The 21,782-nt window shown below is 37.0% G+C and overlaps 1 protein-coding gene across 4 annotated transcripts in view; it reads right to left on the bottom strand.

The window, feature by feature from the left end:
- The window catches only part of LOC128702646 (cell adhesion molecule Dscam2), a 720,609-nt gene extending 703,017 nt beyond the window's left edge, over positions 1-17,592 (bottom strand). For all 4 annotated transcript variants that reach the window (XM_070091879.1, XM_070091878.1, XM_070091881.1 and 1 more), the window contains exon 1: positions 17,244-17,592. In XM_070091879.1, the coding sequence (XP_069947980.1) occupies positions 17,244-17,295 (52 nt within the window). In that variant the 5' untranslated portion in view covers positions 17,296-17,592. The remainder of the gene's footprint in view (positions 1-17,243) is intronic.
- Between the last annotated feature and the right edge of the window lie 4,190 nt (positions 17,593-21,782).

Below are 21,782 nucleotides of genomic sequence, written 5' to 3'. Positions count from 1 at the left end.
AAATCTAAAATATATTTAGTTGGTTTAGGCTAAAATAAATTGTTCTTGTTATAATAAGGTTAGGTAAGTTTTCTAAGTTCCTTTTGGTGCAAAATTATAAATTTTTACATTAACATTAATGAAAAAAATATATCTTTAAACGTATAAGAGAAAATTTTAGAAAGGACTTAATTTTAAATGAGTTCTTGCTAATTGACCAGTTTTACATATTCGGCACGACACACACACACACACACACATATATATATATATATATATATATATATATATATATATATATATATATATATATATATATATATATATTATATATATATATATATATATATAAGAAAAAGAATATGAAAATTATGATAATGATAAGAAAGCTGCATAATGCTAGACTCTTGGCACTATTGAAGAGCTCTTGATTCAGGGAATGAGGGCTGCTCCCTCCTTGGATCCGACCTGATATCCACTTTCATTCCCCAAGCATTGTATACCAACGACAGGTTTAGCTCTTCCCCTCGGCTGGAATAATCATTTACGCCAAATATTACAAGTGATCAAGTCATCTAATGGCACGAATAAAACTAAAGACTAGTCAGTTCTGCCAGTTGCTGGGAATTGGGTTTAATGAGTCATTAATAACCCAAAGAAATGTCCCTCTAATTATTAGCGTAATTATAAAGTTCCTTCGGGCTGCGAGGCAAATTTGACGGTTAGATGTAATAGTGGTTGTAGTGGTAGTAATAATTATAATAGTAATAACAGTTGTAGTAGCAGTAGTGGCAATAGCAGTAGTAAGTCAGTAGTAGTAGGAGTAGTAATAGTTATTGCACTAGTAGTAATAGTTGTAGTAGTAATAGCTATTGCACTAGTAGTAATAGTTGTACTAGTAATAGTTATTGCACCAGCAGTAATAGTTGTAGTACTAGTAGTAATAGTAGCAGTAGTAAGTCTAGTAGTAGTAATTATTTTACTAGTAGTAATACTTGAAGTAGTACTAGTAATAATAATTGTAGTAGTAATAGTTATACTTGTAGTATTTACAGTGGTGGCAGCAGCAGTAATAGGTTGTAGCAGTAATGGAAGTGGTTGTAGTAGTAATAATGGAAGTGGTTGTAGTAGTAATAATGGAAGTGGTTGTAGTAGTAATAATGGAAGTGGTTGTAGTAGTAATAATGGAAGTGGTTGTAGTAGTAATAATGGAAGTGGTTGTAGTAGTAATAAAAGTAGTTATAGAAGTAGAAATAGTTGTATTAGTAATAGTTCTTGCAGTAATAGTAATTTTAGCAGTAATAGTAGATGAAATATTACTAGGTGTAGCAATAGTAGTGGCAATAATAAAACTAGTAATTGTAGTAATATAAGTAGTAGTAGTAGTAATGGAAATAGTTGTAGTAATAATACTATTAAAGTAATTGTAGTAATAGTAACAGTAATAGTAGTTGTAGTAGTTACTACAGTAGTAGTACTTATTGTATAAATAAATAAAATAGTAACAGTAAAAAAATAAACTTCAGAAGTAGTATGAAAATTTTGAAACCATCATAAAATATAAGATACATATATATTACAAATATATAAAAAATATAAAAATATTCACTAGAACAAACTTTAATTACAACCATACTCACTGTAGTACTAGTAACTAGTATATTGTAGTACTAGTAACTAGTATATTGTAGTACTAGTAACTAGTATATTGTAGTACTAGTAACTAGTATATTGTACTAGTAACTAGTATATTGTACTAGTAACTAGTATATTGTACTAGTAACTAGTATATTGTACTAGTAACTAGTATTTTGTAGTACTGGTAACTAGTATATTGTACTAGTAACTAGTATATTGTACTAGTAACTAGTATATTGTACTAGTAACTAGTATATTGTAGTACTAGTAACTAGTATATTGTACTAGTAACTAGTATATTGTACTAGTAACTAGTATATTGTACTAGTAACTAGTATATTGTACTAGTAACTAGTATATTGTAGTACTAGTAACTAGTATATTGTAGTACTAGTAACTAGTATATTGTACTAGTAACTAGTATATTGTAGTACTGGTAACTAGTATATTGTAGTACTAATAACTAGTATATTGTAGTACTAGTAACTAGTATATTGTAGTACTGGTAACTAGTATATTGTAGTACTAGTAACTAGTATATTGTACTAGTAACTAGTATATTGTAGTACTAGTAACTAGTATATTGTAGTACTAGTAACTAGTATATTGTAGTACTAGTAACTAGTATATTGTAGTACTAGTAACTAGTATATTGTGTACTAGTAACTAGTATATTGTAGTACTAGTAACTAGTATATTGTAGTACTAGTAACTAGTATATTGTAGTACTAGTAACTAGTATATTGTAGTACTAGTAACTAGTATATTGTAGTACTAGTAACTAGTATATTGTAGTACTAGTAACTAGTATATTGTAGTACTAGTAACTAGTATATTGTAGTACTAGTAACTAGTATATTGTAGTACTAGTAACTAGTATATTGTAGTACTAGTAACTAGTATATTGTACTAGTAACTAGTATATTGTAGTACTAGTAACTAGTATATTGTAGTACTAGTAACTAGTATATTGTAGTACTAGTAACTAGTATATTGTAGTACTAGTAACTAGTATATTGTAGTACTAGTAACTAGTATATTTGTACTAGTAACTAGTATATTGTAGTACTAGTAACTAGTATATTGTAGTACTAGTAACTAGTATATTGTAGTACTAGTAACTAGTATATTGTAGTACTGGTAACTAGTATATTGTAGTACTAGTAACTAGTATATTGTACTAGTAACTAGTATATGTAGTACTAGTAACTAGTATATTGTAGTACTAGTAACTAGTATATTGTAGTACTAGTAACTAGTATATTGTAGTACTAGTAACTAGTATATTGTAGTACTAGTAACTAGTATATTGTACTAGTAACTAGTATATTGTACTAGTAACTAGTATATTGTAGTACTAGTAACTAGTATATTGTAGTACTAGTAACTAGTATATTGTAGTACTAGTAACTAGTATATTGTAGTACTAGTAACTAGTATATTGTAGTACTAGTAACTAGTATATTGTAGTACTAGTAACTAGTATATTGTAGTACTAGTAACTAGTATATTGTAGTACTAGTAACTAGTATATTGTAGTACTAGTAACTAGTATATTGTACTAGTAACTAGTATATTGTACTAGTAACTAGTATATTGTACTAGTAACTAGTATATTGTACTAGTAACTAGTATATTGTAGTACTAGTAACTAGTATATTGTACTAGTAACTAGTATATTGTACTAGTAACTAGTATATTGTACTAGTAACTAGTATATTGTACTAGTAACTAGTATATTGTAGTACTAGTAACTAGTATATTGTAGTACTAGTAACTAGTATATTGTACTAGTAACTAGTATATTGTAGTACTGGTAACTAGTATATTGTAGTACTAATAACTAGTATATTGTAGTACTAGTAACTAGTATATTGTAGTACTGGTAACTAGTATATTGTAGTACTAGTAACTAGTATATTGTACTAGTAACTAGTATATTGTACTAGTAACTAGTATATTGTAGTACTAGTAACTAGTATATTGTAGTACTAGTAACTAGTATATTGTAGTACTAGTAACTAGTATATTGTAGTACTAGTAACTAGTATATTGTAGTACTAGTAACTAGTATATTGTACTAGTAACTAGTATATTGTAGTACTAGTAACTAGTATATTGTAGTACTAGTAACTAGTATATTGTAGTACTAGTAACTAGTATATTGTAGTACTAGTAACTAGTATATTGTAGTACTAGTAACTAGTATATTGTAGTACTAGTAACTAGTATATTGTAGTACTAGTAACTAGTATATTGTAGTACTAGTAACTAGTATATTGTAGTACTAGTAACTAGTATATTGTAGTACTAGTAACTAGTATATTGTAGTACTAGTAACTAGTGTATTGTAGTACTAGTAACTAGTATATTGTAGTACTAGTAACTAGTATATTGTAGTACTAGTAACTAGTATATTGTAGTACTAGTAACTAGTATATTGTAGTACTAGTAACTATATTGTAGTACTAGTAACTATATTGTAGTACTAGTAACTAGTATATTGTAGTACTAGTAACTAGTATATTGTAGTACTAGTAACTAGTATATTGTAGTACTAGTAACTAGTATATTGTAGTACTAGTAACTATATTGTAGTACTAGTAACTATATTGTAGTACTAGTAACTATATTGTAGTACTAGTAACTATATTGTAGTACTAGTAACTATATTGTAGTACTAGTAACTATATTGTAGTACTAGTAACTATATTGTAGTACTAGTAACTATATTGTAGTACTAGTAACTAGTATATTGTAGTACTAGTAACTAGTATATTGTAGTACTAGTAACTAGTATATTGTAGTACTAGTAACTAGTATATTGTAGTACTAGTAACTAGTATATTGTAGTACTAGTAACTAGTATATTGTAGTACTAGTAACTAGTATATTGTAGTACTAGTAACTAGTATATTGTAGTACTAGTAACTAGTATATTGTAGTACTAGTAACTAGTATATTGTAGTAATAGTAACTAGTATATTGTAGTACTAGTAACTAGTATATTGTAGTACTAGTAACTAGTATATTGTAGTACTAGTAACTAGTATATTGTAGTAATAGTAACTAGTATATTGTAGTACTAGTAACTAGTATATTGTAGTAATAGTAACTAGTATATTGTAGTAATAGTAACTAGTATATTGTAGTAATAGTAACTAGTATATTGTAGTACTAGTAACTAGTATATTGTAGTAATAGTAACTAGTATATTGTAGTACTAGTAACTAGTATATTGTAGTACTAGTAACTAGTATATTGTAGTACTAGTAACTAGTATATTGTAGTACTAGTAACTAGTATATTGTAGTAATAGTAACTAGTATATTGTAGTACTAGTAACTAGTATATTGTACTAGTAACTAGTATATTGTACTAGTAACTAGTATATTGTAGTACTAGTAACTAGTATATTGTAGTACTAGTAACTAGTATATTGTAGTACTAGTAACTAGTATATTGTAGTATTAGTAACTAGTATATTGTAGTACTAGTAACTAGTATATTGTAGCATTAGTAACTAGTATATTGTAGTACTAGTAACTAGTATATTGTAGTACTAGTAACTAGTATATTGTAGTATTAGTAACTAGTATATTGTAGTACTAGTAACTAGTATATTGTAGTACTATTAACTAGTATATTGTAGTACTAGTAACTAGTATATTGTACTAGTAACTAGTATATAGTACTAGTAACTAGTATATTGTAGTACTAGTAACTAGTATATTGTAGTACTGGTAACTAGTATATTGTAGTACTGGTAGCTAGTATATTGTAGTACTTGTAACTAGTATATTGGAGTACTAGTAACTAGTATATTGTAGTACTAGTAACTAGTATATTGTACTAGTAACTAGTATATTGTAGTACTAGTAACTAGCATATTTTAGTACTGGTAACTAGTACATTGTAGTACTGGTAACTAGTATATTGTAGTACTGGTAGCTAGTATATTGTAGTACTGGTAACTAGTATATTGTACTAGTAACTAGTATATTGTACTAGTAACTAGCATATTGTAGTACTAGTAACTAGTATATTGTAGTACTAGTAACTAGTATATTGTAGTACTAGTAACTAGTATATTGTAGTACTAGTAACTAGTATATTGTACTGGTAGCTAGTATATTGTAGTACTAGTAACTAGTATATTGTAGTACTAGTAACTAGTATATTGTAGTACTAGTAACTAGTATATTGTAGTACTAGTAACTAGTATATTGTAGTACTGGTAACTAGTATATTGTAGTGCTAGTAACTAGTATATTGTAGTGCTAGTAACTAGTATATTGTAGTACTGGTAACTAGTATATTGTAGTACTGGAAGCTAGTATATTGTAGTACTAGTAACTAGTATATTGTAGTACTAGTAACTAGTATATTGTACTATTAACTAGTATATTGTAGTACTAGTAACTAGTATATTGTAGTACTAGTATCTAGTATATTGTAGTACTAGTAACTAGTATATTGTACTAGTAACTAGTATATTGTAGTACTAGTAACTAGTATATTGTAGTGCTAGTAACTAGTATATTGTAGTACTGGTAACTAGTATATTGTAGTACTGGTAGCTAATATATTGTACTAGTAACTAGTATATTGTAGTACTAGTAACTAGTATATTGTACTAGTAACTAGTATATTTTAGTACTAGTAACTAGTATATTGTAGTACTAGTAACTAGTATATTGTAGTACTAGTAACTAGTATATTGTAGTACTGGTAACTAGTATATTGTACTGGTAGCTAGTATATTGTAGTACTGGTAACTAGTATATTGGAGTACTAGTAACTAGTATATTGTAGTACTAGTAACAAGTATATTGTAGTACTAGTAACTAGTATATTGTAGTAATAGTAACTAGTATATTGTAGTACTAGTAACTAGTATATTGTAGTACTAGTAACTAGCATATTTTAGTACTAGTAACTAGTATATTGTAGTACTGGTAGCTAGTATATTGTAGTACTAGTAACTAGTATATTGTAGTACTAGTAACTAGCATATTTTAGTACTAGTAACTAGTATATTGTAGTACTGGTAGCTAGTATATTGTAGTACTAGTAACTAGTATATTGTAGTACTAGTAACTAGTATATTGTAGTACTAGTAACTAGTATATTGTAGTACTAGTAACTAGTATATTGTAGTACTAGTAACTAGTATATTGTAGTACTAGTAACTAGTATATTGTAGTACTGGTAGCTAGATTATTGTAGTACTAGTAACTAGTACATTGTAGTACTAGTAACTAGTATATTGTAGTACTAGTAACTAGTATATTGTACTAGTAACTAGTATATTGTAGTACTAGTAACTAGTATATTGTACTAGTAACTAGTATTTTGTAGTACTAGTAACTAGTATATTGTAGTATTGGTAACTAGTATATTGTAGTGCTAGTAACTAGTATATTGTAGTACTGGTAACTAGTATATTGTAGTACTGGTAGCTAGTATATTGTAGTACTGGTAACTAGTATATTGGAGTACTAGTAACTAGTATACTGTAGTACTAGTAACTAGTATATTGTAGTACTAGTAACTAGTATATTGTAGTACTAGTAACTAGTATATTGTAGTACTAGTAACTAGTATATTGTAGTACTAGTAACTAGTATATTGTAGTAATAGTAACTAGTATATTGTAGTACTAGTAACTAGCATATTTTAGTACTAGTAACTAGTATATTGTAGTACTGGTAACTAGTATATTGTAGTACTGGTAGCTACATATTGTAGTACTAGTAACTAGTATATTGTAGTACTGGTAGCTACATATTGTAGTACTAGTAACTAGTATATTGTAGTACTAGTAACTAGTATATTGTAGTACTGGTAGCTAGTATATTGTACTGGTAACTAGTATATTGTAGTATTGGTAACTAGTATATTGTAGTATTGGTAACTAGTATATTGTAGTACTAGTAACTAGTATATTGTAGTACTAGTAACTAGTATATTGTAGTACTAGTAACTAGTATATTGTACTAGTAACTAGTATATTGTAGTACTAGTAACTAGTATATTGTAGTACTGGTAAATAGTATATTGTAGTACTAGTAACTAGTATATTGTAGTACTGGTAACGAGTATATTGTAGTACTAGTAACTAGTATATTGTAGTACTAGTAACTAGTATATTGTAGTACTGGTAACTATATTGTAGTACTGGTAACTAGTATATTGTAGTACTGGTAACTATATTGCAGTACTGGTAACTAGTACATGGTAGTACTGGTAACTAGTATATTGTAGTACTGGTAATTAGTATATTGTAGTACTGGTAACTAGTATATTGTAGTACTGGTAACTGGTATATTGTAGTACTGGTAACTAGTATATTGTAGTACTAGTAACTAGTATATTGTACTGGTAACTAGTATATTGTAGTACTGGTAACTAGTATATTGTAGTACTGGTAACTAGTATATTGTAGTAATAGTAACTAGTATATTGTAGTACTAGTAACTAGTATATTGTACTGGTAGCTAGTATATTGTAGTACTAGTAACTAGTATATTGTACTAGTAACTAGTATATTTAGTACTGGTAGCTAGTATATTGTACTAGTAACTAGTATATTGTACTAGTAACTAGTATATTGTAGTACTAGTAACTAGTATATTGTAGTACTAGTAACTAGTATATTGTAGTACTAGTAACTAGTATATTGTAGTACTGGTAACCAGTATATTTTAGTACTGGTAGCTAGTATATTGTAGTACTAGTAACTAGTATATTGTAGTACTAGTAAGTAGTATATTGTACTAGTAACTAGTATATTGTAGTACTGGTAACTAGTATATTGTAGTACTGGTAACTAGTATATTGTAGTACTGGTAACTAGTATATTGTAGTACTAGTAACTAGTATATTGTAGTACTAGTAACTAGTATATTGTAGTACTAGTAACTAGTTTATTGTAGTACTAGTAACTAGTATATTGCAGTACTAGTAACTAGTATATTGTACTAGTAACTAGTATATTGTAGTACTAGTAACTAGTATATTGTAGTACTAGTAACTAGTATATTGTAGTACTAGTAACTTGTACATTGTACTGGTAACTAGTATATTGTACTGGTAACTAGTATATTGTAGTACTGGTAACTAGTATATTGTACTGGTAACTAGTATACACACTGTAGTACTGGTAACTAGTATATTGTAGTACTGGCAACTAGTATACACATTGTAGTACTGGTAACTAGTATACACACTGTAGTACTGGTAGCTAGTATACACACTGTAGTACTAGTAACTATACATACTGTAGTACTGGTAACTAGTATACACACTAGTACTGGTAACTAGTATACATACTGTAGTACTAGTAACTAGTATACACACTGTAGTGCTGGTAGCTAGTATACATACTGTAGTACTGGTCGCTAGTATACACACTGTAGTACTGGTAGCTAGTATACATACTGTAGTACTGATAACTAGTATACATACTAGTATACATTGTACTAGTATACTAGTATACTTACTATTATACATTGTACTAGTAACTAGTATACACACTGTAGATCTGGTAACTAGTATACATACTGTAGTACTGGTAACTAGTATACACACTGTAGTACTGGTAGCTAGTATACATACTGTAGTACTGGTCGCTAGTATACACACTGTAGTACTGGTAACTAGTATACATACTGTAGTACTGGTAACTAGTATACACACTGTAGTACTAGTAACTATACATACTGTAGTACTAGTAACTATACATACTGTAGTACTGGTAACTAGTATACACAATGTAGTACTGGTAACTAGTATACATGCTGTAGTACTGGTAACTAGTATACACACTGTAGTACTAGTAAGTATATATACTGTAGTACTAGTAACTATACATACTGTAGTACTGTTAACTAGTATACACACTGTAGTACTAGTAACTAGTATACATGCTGTAGTACTGGTAACTAGTATACATATTGTAGTACTAGTTAATATACATATTGTAGTACTGGTAACTAGTATACATACTGTGGTACTGGTAACTAGTATACACACTGTAGTACTAGTAACTAGTATACACTGTAGTACTAGTAACTAGTATACATACTGTAGTACTGGTAACTAGTATACATGTACTATTATACACTGTAGTACTGGTAACTAGTATATTGTAGTACTGGTAGCTAGTATACGTACTGTAGTACTGGTAACTAGTATACATACAGCACTACTGGTAACTAGTATACATACTGTAGTACTGGTAACTAGTATACACACTGTAGTACTGGTAACTAGTATACACACTGTGGTACTTGTAACTAGTATACATACTGTAGTACTGGTTACTAGTATACACGCTGTGGTACCTATAACTAGTATACATACTGTAGTACTGGTAACTAGTATACATACATTACTACTGGTAACTAGTATACATACAGTACTACTGGTAACTAGTATACATAATGTAGTACTGGTAACTAGTATACATACAGTACTACTGGTAACTAGTATACATACAGTACTACTGGTAACTAGTATACATACTGTGGTACTAGTAACTGGTATACTTTAGTACTGATAACTACAATAACGTACTGTAGTACTAGTATACATATTGTAGTACTGGTAACTACACCAAATGTAGTACTAGTATACATACTGGTAACTAACATAATGTGGTACTGGTAACTGTAGTACTGGTAACTAGTGTACTGTAGTACTGGTAACTACACTAAAATACTGTAGTGCTGGTATACATACTGTAGTACTGATAACTTCACTAAAGAGCCCTGCTGAAGGGCTCTTGATCCAAGGAGATAGTTATTCTCTTTTCAGGAATCAAATTTAATAGACTGGCCGCCCCCCCCCCCTCCCTTATTCCCAAGTGCATTGTATAAGAAAAAATCTTTGAGGGGAAAGTCAAAATTGAAAAACGTAAGAGAAACGAACAGCCAAAACATCTTTTTTTTTGCACTTCTGTTTTATCGGCTTTTTCCCTCTCACTGCCTTTTAATTTCTGTTAGAGAGAGAGGGGGAGGGAGGGAGAGAAAGAGAGGGCGAGTGAGGGAGAGAAAGAGAGAGCGAGTGAGGGAGAGAAAGAGAGAGCGAGTGAGGGAGAGAAAGAGAGAGAGGGAGAAAAAGAGGGGGAGGGAGGGAGAGAAAGAGAGAGAGGAGAGAAAGAGAGGGGGAGGGAGGGAGAGAAAGAGAGGGGGGGAGAGGGAGAGAAAGAGAGGGGGAGAGAGAGAGAGAGAGAAACTACTGTTAATCAAGTGGGTTATTGGTTAGCGTCGTTGTTTACTGGTGTGGGTAGGTTGTATTAGGCTGAGTTAGGAAGGGATTAACTGGCAGTCTAGTGGTAATTACCCTGGTCTTATTGTTCATTATTTCCCGGAGATGCTTGGCATGTCTGGCGAAGGCAGCTTGTCACTTCTCACTCTGACTTGTACTTATGATGAGTAGTGAGGCTGTGCTAAGAGTCTCTCTCATACACACACAGCGAAAAGACGAGGCCAGGAGCTACAAATCGACCCCTGAAGCCACAAATAGGTGAGTACACATACAAACGCATACACAGACACCCTCATATGCCCCCCCCACACACACACAGGTTCCATTAATATACATCCAGCCTCATCTGAGATCATTAACTTCTTTATTAGCAGAGATTAGCAAACACGTTATTAGCGAAGAATAATAAATTCGTTATTATTGGAAATAAGCGAGTTCGTTATCAACAGAGATTAGGGTGTACGAGAGCCATTAAGTTTGCGATAGTCATTAATTTTGTGACAGTGCATTATACTAATAAAAACCATTTTAAACTTACCCATTAAAACTAACCAGTAAAACCACATCCATTAAAACTGACCAGTAAAACCACACCCAGTAAAACTGCCCATTAAAACATTAAAACAACCCCAGTAAAACGGCACCCACTGAAACAGTATCCATTAAAATAGCAACATTAAAACGATACCCATTAAAACACTCTTTAAAGCAATGCCCGTTAAAACAGTATCCAGTGATACAATACCATTGAAATACTACCCATTTAAACAACACCCCTTAAAACAATACCTATTAAAACATCCATTAGAACAATACCCATTAAAACAGTAACCATTAAAGCATCCGTTAAAACAACGCCCATTAAAACAGTAATACAAAACCAATTAAAACACCTCTTAAAACAATATCCATTAAAACGATACCATTAAAACATCCATTAAAACAATATCCATTAAAACGATACCATTAAAACGTCCATTAAAACAATATCCATTAAAGCAATACTCATTAAAACAGTATCCTTTACAGTACCCGTTAAAACTAAAACAGTACCAATTAAAACAATATCCTTTACAATATTCATTAAAACTAAAACAATACCCATTAGAAACCCCAGTTGGAATACCCATTAAAAGAAGACCCATTAAAATACCCAGTAAAACACCGCCTATTAAAACAGATAAACCGTTTTATGTTAAATCAGTAAACTACTCTGGTGACACTAATTGTCAATTATGTTGCTCTAAACACCTTGTCGTTAAACCCGCTTAATTGCACGTCGTTTACCCATTCATCTGCAGTAAAAGTTGCTCGTTAAGCCAGTGAATTATCCTCGTTGAGTCTGAAAGTAAAATGCAGCGTGGTTGAAGTTTCAAGCTTATCGACTGCACGAGGGTCAGTAATACCGCAGTTCATCTGTAAACAAGAATAAAAATGTCTTAATCTTTTAAATGTGTGTGGTTTCAGGGGTCGAGTCGTAGCTCCTGGCCCCGCCTCTTCGCTGGTCGTTACTAGGTGGGTGTGTGTGTGTGTGTATTTGACGAATTATTGAATATTACTGTTGAGGCAGTGGTTTCATGCATGGGACAGTGTGGTATAAAATGGTATAGACGTGAGGAGCCTGAGGTGCATGTGTGGGAAAATGCGTGAGATAGTGGGTAGATTGAAAAGGGTGCAAAGCAGCTGGGAGAGATGGGGTTAAGACAACAATGATAAAAGCAGGTGGGGATATAGTGTTTGAGTGGTTGGTGTGTTTGTTTAATATTTGCATGAAAGAAGGGAAAGAAGGCACTAAAGGATTGGCAGAGAGCGTACATTGTTCCTCTGTATGAGGGACAACAGAAAAGGTAAGAGTTAAAAGGGGGATAAGCCTGCTGAGTATATCAGGTAAAGTTTATGGTAGAATTATTATTAGTAATAAGACAGAAAGTAGGAGTACAGATTAGCAGGGAGGATTGAGAAGAGTTAGGTGCTTATTTATATTGATGCATATAAATGAGCAGTATTTAGATATTGTAAGATGCGGTTTGTTGCAAGTATGGATTTGGAAAAGGCTTATGATAGGGTGGGTAGGGAAGCCATGTGGCAGATACTGCAGTTCTGTGAAGTAGGAGCTAGGTTACTAAAAGCATTTAGAAGTTGCTGGATGTCACCTTGGTTGTTTAATATATTTATATGTGGGGTAATCACCTTGGTTTTCACAGTCCCCTGGTTGTCGCAGTCTCCCTGGTTGTCGCAGTCTCCCTGGTTGTCGCAGTCTCCCTGGTTGTCGCAGTCTCCCTGGTTGTCGCAGTCTCCCTGGTTGTCGCAGTCTCCCTAGTTGTCGCAGTCTCCCTGGTTGTCGCAGTCTCCCTGGTTGTCGCGGTCTCCCTGGTTGACGCGGTCTCCCTGGTTGACGCGGTCTCCCTGGTTGACGCGGTCTCCCTGGTTGACGCGGTCTCCCTGGTTGACGCGGTCTTCCTGGTTGACGCGGTCTCCCTGGTTGACGTGGTCTCCCTGGTTGACGCGGAGTCCCTAGTTACTAGGGATGACAGCAACCTGTGCAGCTGGCAGGCTGTCCTGACTCGGAATGCCTTGCTTACGACACTAGTGAAGATAAGACACACGTTGCAGAACAAGCGCTCACTGGGATAACGTTTCGCTGTGTACAGCTTCATTCACGAATTGATAAAGCGCTACACAGAGCGAAATTTTGTCCCAGTAAAAGCTAGCTCCGTCTCTCTCTTTTCCACACTGGCAATCACTGCCAGAGCAACTAATGACAAATTTCCATTCTGTCTTTTTTTTCACTCTTGCTCTTGCAAATTACGTTGCAAACTGACGTTCACACGCAGTCCTGCAACTCGACCTTCAACTCGACCTGCAACTCGACCTGCAACTCGACCTGCAACTCGACCTGCAATTCGTTTTGCAACGAATCCTGCAACTCGTCCTGCAAAATTACTTTTGCAGGACGGGTTACTTTTTTTTTTTACCTCCGTCGCTTCATTGACTTTCTCATTAATATGGTAATTATATGTAGCTTTGGAAAGCTCCTAACTAATTTCATTTCTTATCTTTGGCAAGGTGGCACTTGTTTAGACCTCTCAGGGAAAGAGGGGCTCATGATCCAAGGAATTGGGCCTAACCTTTCTTGGATCGAGCCAGCTACTTTCCAGACCCAAAGGCAATATATATATATATATATATATATATATATATATATATATATATATATATATATATATATATATATATATGTCGTGCCGGTCAATTAGCAAGAACTCATTTAAAATTAAGTCCTTTCTAAAATATTCTCTTGTACGTTTAAAGATATATTTTTTTCATTAATGTTAATGTAAAAAATTTTAATTTTGCACCAGAAGAATCTTAGAAAACTTACCTAACCTTATTATAACAAGAACAATTTATTTTAGCCTTATCCTACTAAATATATTTTAAATACGTTTACAATAATTTAATACTAACCAAACACAATTAAATATATTTTTTTCGTTAGGTTCAGAATGATTTTTGCGAAATTATTGCATACACAAATTTTCACTTGTCCTATATGCCAAGATGAGCGTTGCTATTTAAGCCAAGATCGCAAGTTCTGCCTATTCGGCACGACATATATATATATATATATATATTTTTTTTTTTTTTTTCAACAAGTTGGTCGCCTCCCACCGAGGCAGGGTGACCCAAAAAAGAAAGAAAATCCCCAAAAAGAAAATACTTTCATCATCATTCAACACTTTCACCACACTCACACATTATCACTGCTTTTGCAGAGGTGCTCAGAATACAACAGTTTAGAAGCATATACGTATAAAGATACACAACGTACCCCTCCAAACTGCCAATATCCCAAACCCCTCCTTTAAAGTGCAGGCATTGTACTTCCCATTTCCAGGACTCAAGTCCGACTATAAGAAAATAACCGGTTTCCCTGAATCCCTTCACTAAATATTACCCTGCTCACACTCCAACAGATCGTCAGGTCCCAAGTATCATTCGTCTCCATTCACTCCTATCTAACACGCTCATGCACGCTTGCTGGAAGTCCAAGCCCCTCGCCCACAAAACCTCCTTTACCCCCTCTTTCCAACCCTTTCGAGGACGACCCCTCCCCCTCTTTCCTTCCCCTATAGATTTATATGCTTTCCATGTCATTCTACTTTGATCCACTCTCTCTAAATGACCAAACCACCTCAACAACCCCTCTTCTGCCCTCTGACTAATGCTTTTATTAACTCCACACCTTCTAATTTCCACACTCCGAATTTTCTGCATAATATTTACACCACACATTGCCCTTAGACAGGACATCTCCACTGCCTCCAACCGTCTCCTCGCTGCTGCATTTACCACCCAAGCTTCACATCCATATAAGAGTGTTGGTACTACTATACTTTCATACATTCCCTTCTTTGCCTCCATAGATAACGTTTTTTGACTCCACATATACCTCAACGCACCACTCACCTTTTTTCCCTCATCAATTCTATGATTAACCTCATCCTTCATAAATCCATCCGCCGACACGTCAACTCCCAAGTATCTGAAAACATTCACTTCTTCCATACTCCTCCCCAATTTGATATCCAATTTTTCTTTATCTAAATCATTTGATATCCTCATCACCTTACTCTTTTCTATGTTCACTTTCAACTTTCTACCTTTACACACATTCTCAAAGTCATCCACTAACCTTTGCAATTTTTCTTTAGAATCTCCCATAAGATATATATATATATATATATATATATATATATATATATATATATATATATATATATATATATATATATATATAGTGGCTACTCAGTAGCCACTTTATTAGGTACACCTGTGGACCTCATTAGTGGAAATATCTAATCAGCCAATAGTGGCTTTGTTGGTCCTAATACAGTCCTATAAGGGCTGATGAACCCACTATTGGTGAAACGTCCCCAGTGAATGTCTTAACTGTGTATGTGTGTTTTATTTCCACTTTCTTCTAGATGTTTCATCCAGATACCTTTCCTCCTATCGCATCCACTACATAGGATGTCATACACTCTCGCTCTGGTTTCAGCCGTTCAAGTAGGCTTCACTACCAGGTCCTTGTTGGTGGATGACCAGCCCGGAGACACTTTCAGTCTGTGATTAGCGAAAGCTTGCTCAACGTTACTGGCCACCTCGCTCACTTTCAGAACGACATACCTGACAGGTAAATGTTCTCGTGTGGCTGTGTTGATAATTCTTTGGGCGGCACACCTGTAATCAGGGATCAAATGTTCAGGGAACTAGAGGCGTGTAAATGTTTGTTTCGTTTGTCGTGTACTTTGGGCACAGATTGTGCATCATTAGATCATTTGAGAGACATTCGAGTTGCTCAGTGTTTTTTAGTACTAGACCATTCCCTAGGTTGCGACCCACAACGGTCGACTAACGCCCAAATACCTTTTAACTGCAGGTGAACAGGGGCAGTGGGTGTAAGGAGACTCGTCGACCTACCCAGGTTGAGACATATGCTTATTACAGTCAGTTTAATATTATCATACGCCCCCATACAAACTCTGTGGAAGGTAGTCAGAAGATTACAGAGGCACATAATGGGTCCAGGGACTGGGCTCCAGCTATTGCAGTGTGTTCACCCGTTCCTGAGACAAGCTTGGGAACTACAAAAAGCTTAGACAATCCTACCATGGAAATAAGAATAGCTAGTTTTTCTGTTGTCCCAATGCTCGTAATATGTTAATCTTGTTAACCTTCCAAAGTGAACAGCACCAGGACTATCACCATCAGAGGTTGGCCTAATGTCATCAGCAGTATTTTTTTTTTCTTTGGATATCCTTCCTCTCTTCTTTGTTGTATGACCCTTGTGGGTTTAGCTCTTGGTTTTGATAATAATCCACTCTTCTATATCATGTCCCAGAGTACTGGATGATCAGGGCACCACTACTATATTCACCAACGTGTGTGAACAGCATGTGAACAATGTGTGCGTACGAGTGCGTGTGTGTGTGTACAAAGGTACATGACAGCTGAATGTTATTGCTGCAGGCAAATCCTAATATTATTATGTTTATTTAGCAGTATATATGTTTGAATTAAACGTAAAGTAGTTGATAAAAAAAACAATAGAAAGACAGGAAGTAAGCGGAAAAGCCAGAGAATGATTAGCGGGTCAATACAAAGACTAAAGTGTCAACACAGTGTATTAAACGGTTCAACATTACTGACCATCGGGTCAGTAGAATAACCCAGGTATCAGGTCAACAGAAACACCAAAAGCGTCAACATGAGGGCTAGTCACTCCCACAAAATACGGCACCATTATTTTTTTTCTAACAGAAACAGGTGAAAAATATGCATGTGCCTACCTTTGTATTTAATTATCCAGTAGAGGATGAGCGTGTGTAACACTGTCCTCATTGTGACAGCTACCAGCCACAGTCCACACACTACCGCACCTCAAACTTAGTTTCTCAAGTATCACCAAACTTGCTAATATTCTGAGTTGTTCCTAAGTTAGCACCGCAACTAAGGGAAAAAAACTTATGCAGTCTATTTACATTCCACTTTTCCTGTTTCGATTTACACTAGAGTTGGTATTGTTTGGATTTTTTTTTTCCTGGTTCATGAGCACAAGTTAGAGTGCCAAAATTGCTTCAAGAGCCAAGAGCACGTGGAGAGACGGGGAAGACGCGGGAAAGTGGACAGCCTCGCGCCTTGGCTTTTGGCGGGAAACTGATGGCGGGAAAAGTGCGCGGGAACTGGCTGGGTTCTGGCGGGAAGTTGCCAGACGTCACTGGCCCAGCCATGTACACACACGCACACTTACACATACACACGGTATATACAGCGAGGGGCGTATCTTTATATACCGAGATTATATTTCAGAACTTATTCCAGGGTTTAAAACGCACTCACTTGATTGCTATCGGTAAGAATGAAACCAAACCGAAACACTTCATTTTGCATTTCCAAAAATGTGTTGTGGAGTGCATTGAGAGGCGGACGGGAGGACTGAAGTAACGTAGCGAGGGGAGGTATAAAAAGAGATTAATTACTTGTATCCCTGCTGGCAACCTTCGATGATATATATAGAGTTTATACCGCGTCCTGTTTATTGGATGGGAGGAAGCCAGACCTGCCCGGGTTAAACACACACTAGCATGGTGATGGCATTTCTGACTTCCCTCTTTCTCTGTCTCTCTCTCTGTCTCTCTCTCTGTCTCTGTCTCTCTCTCTGTCTCTCTCTCTGTCTCTCTCTCTGTCTCTCTCTCTGTCTCTCTCTCTCTCTCTCTCTCTCTCTCTCTCTCTCTCTCTCTCTCTCTCTCTCTCTCTCTCTCTCTCTCTCTCCATTTACCCGGTCTCTTTTTTTCGTCTTTTCAAGCAGCAGCCACGCACGTTTGGCACCATATACACGTGTCGGGAACCATCCACACGGGTCTGGAACCATACACACGGATCTGGAACCATACACACGGGCCTGGAACCATACACACGGGTCTGGAACCATACACACGGGTCTGGAACCATACACATGCATCTGGAATCATACACACTGATCTGGAACCATACACACGGATCTGGAACCATACACATGGGTCTGGAACCATCCACACGGGTCTGGAACCATACACACGGATCTGGAACCATACACACGGGTCTGGAACCATACACACGGATCTGGAACCATACACACGGGCCTGGAACCATACACACGGGTCTGGAACCATACACACGGGTCTGGAGCCATACACATGGATCTGGAACCATACACACTGATCTGCAACCATACACACGAATCTGGAACCATACACACGTGTCTGGAAACATCCACACGGGTCTGGAACCATACACACGGATCTGGAACCATACACACGGGTCTGGAACCATACACACGGATCTGAAACCATAAACACGGGCCTGGACCCATACACACGGATCTGGAACCATCCACACGGGTCTGGAACCATCCACACTGATCTGGAACCATACACACGGATCTGGAACCATACACACTGATCTGGAACCATACACACTGATCTGGAACCATACACACTGATCTGGAACCATACACACGGGTCTGGAACCATCCACACGGATCCGGAACCATACACACGGATCTGGAACCATACACACGGATCTGGAACCATACACACGGATCTGGAACCATACACACGGATCTGGAACCATACACACGGGTCTGGAACCATCCACACCGGTCTGGAACCATACACACGGATCTGGAACCATACACACGGGTCTGAAACCATACACACGGATCTGGAACCATACACACGGGCCTGGAACCATACACACGGGTCTGGAACCATACACACGGGTCTGGAACCATACACATGGATCTGGAAAAATACACACGGATCTGGAACCATCCACACGGATCTGGAACCATCCACACGGGTCTGGAACCATCCACACTGATCTGGAACCATACACACTGATGTGGAACCATACACACTGATGTGGAACCATACATACTGATCTGGAACCATACACACGGGTCTGGAACCATCCACACGGATCTGGAACCATACACACGGATCTGGAACCATACACACGGATCTGGAACCATACACACGGGTCTGGAACCATACACGGGTCTGGAACCATCCACACGGGTCTGGAACCATACACACGGGTCTGGAACCATACACACGGATCTGGAACCATACACACGGATCTGGAACCATACACACGGATCTGGAACCATACACACGGGTCTGGAACCATACACACGGATCTGGAACCATACACACTGATCTGGAACCATACACACGGATCTGGAACCATACAAACGGATCTGGAACCATACTCACGGGTCTGGAACCATACACACGGGTCTGGAACCATACACACGGGTCTGGAACCATACACACGGGTCTGGAACCATACACATGGATCTGGAACCATACACACGGATCTGGAACCATCCACACGGATCTGGAACCATCCACACGGGTCTGGAACCATCCACACTGATCTGGAACCATACACACGGATCTGGAACCATACACACTGATCTGGAACCATACATACTGATCTGGAACCATACACACGGGTCTGGAACCATCCACACGGATCTGGAACCATACACACGGATCTGGAACCATACACACGGATCTGGAACCATACACACGGGTCTGGAACCATCCACACGGATCTGGAACCATACACACGGGTCTGGAACCATACACACGGATCTGGAACCATACACACGGATCTGGAACTATACACACGGATCTGGAACCATACACACGGATCTGGAACCATACACACGGGTCTGGAACCATACACACGGATCTGGAACCATACACACTGATCTAGAACCATACACACGGATCTGGAACCATACAAACGGATCTGGAACCATACTCACGGGTCTGGAACCATACGGATCTGGAACCATACACACGGGTCTGGAACCATACATACGGGTCTGGAACCATACACACGGGACTGGAACCATACACACGGGTCTGGAACCATACACACGGATCTGGAAACATTCATACGGGTCTGGAACCATACACACGGATCTGGAACCATGCACACGGGTCTGGAACCATACACACGGATCCTGAACCATACACACGGGTCTGGAACCATACACACGGATTTGGAACCATACACACGGGTCTGGAACCATACACACGGATCTGGAGCCATACACGGATCTGGAACCATACACACGGACCTGGAACCATACAAACGGATCTGGAACCATACACACGGGTCTGGAACTATCCACACGGGTCTGGAACCATACACACGGGTGTGGAACCATACACACGGGTCTGGAACCATTCATACGGGTCTGGAACCATACACACGGATCTGGAACCATACACACGGGTCTGGAACCATACACACGGATCTGGAACCATCCACACGGGTCTGGAACCATACACACGGATCTGGAACCATCCACACGGGTCCGGAACCATACACACGGGTCTGGAACCATACACACGGGTCTGGAACCATCCACACGAGTCTAGAACCATACACACGGATCTGGAACCATCCACACGGGTCTAGAACCATACACACGGATCTGGAACCATCCACACGGGTCTGGAACCATACACACGGGTCAGGAACCATCCACACGTGTCTGGAACTATCCACACGGGTCTGGAACCATCCACACGGGTCTGGAACCATCCACACGGGTCTGGAACCATCCACACGGGTCTGGAACCATCCACACGGGTCTGGAACCATCCACACCGGTAAATTTCTGGCTTTAATGTGAAATATTATTCCTATTCTTAATAGGATCAGCCACCTTACACTCCATCCTCAAACAGCTGGTGGAGGATCACCCACTTTAACCACCCTCACCCAGCTGGTGAGGGAATCACCCACCTTACATCAAATCCTCACCCAGCTGGTGGATGATCAGCCACCTTACACCCCACCCTCACCTTGCTGGTGGAGGATCAGCCACCTTACACCCCACCCTCACCTAGCTGGTGGAGGATCAGCCACCTTACATCCCACCCTCACCTAGCTGGTGGAGGATCAGCCACCTTACACCCCACCCTCACCCAGCTGGTGGAGGATCAGCCACCTTACACCCCACCCTCACCTAGCTGGTGGAGGATGAGCCACCTTACACCCCACCCTCACCTAGCTGGTGGAGGATCACCCACCTTACACCCCACCCTCACCTAGCTGGTGGATGATCAGCCACCTTACATCCCACACTCACCTAGCTGGTGGATGATCAGCCACCTTACATCCCACACTCACCTAGCTGGTGGAGGATCAGCCACCTTACACCCCATCCTCACCCAGCTGGTGGAGGATCAGCCACCTTACACCCCACCCTCACCTAGCTGGTGGAGGATCATCCACCTTACACCCCACCCTCACCTAGCTGGTGG

Source organism: Cherax quadricarinatus, chromosome 37 (genome assembly GCF_038502225.1).
Source record: "Cherax quadricarinatus isolate ZL_2023a chromosome 37, ASM3850222v1, whole genome shotgun sequence".
Taxonomy (NCBI): domain Eukaryota; kingdom Metazoa; phylum Arthropoda; class Malacostraca; order Decapoda; family Parastacidae; genus Cherax; species Cherax quadricarinatus.
Note: the sequence above shows the minus strand (reverse complement) of the source record. Positions and strands in the feature narration are given on the sequence as shown.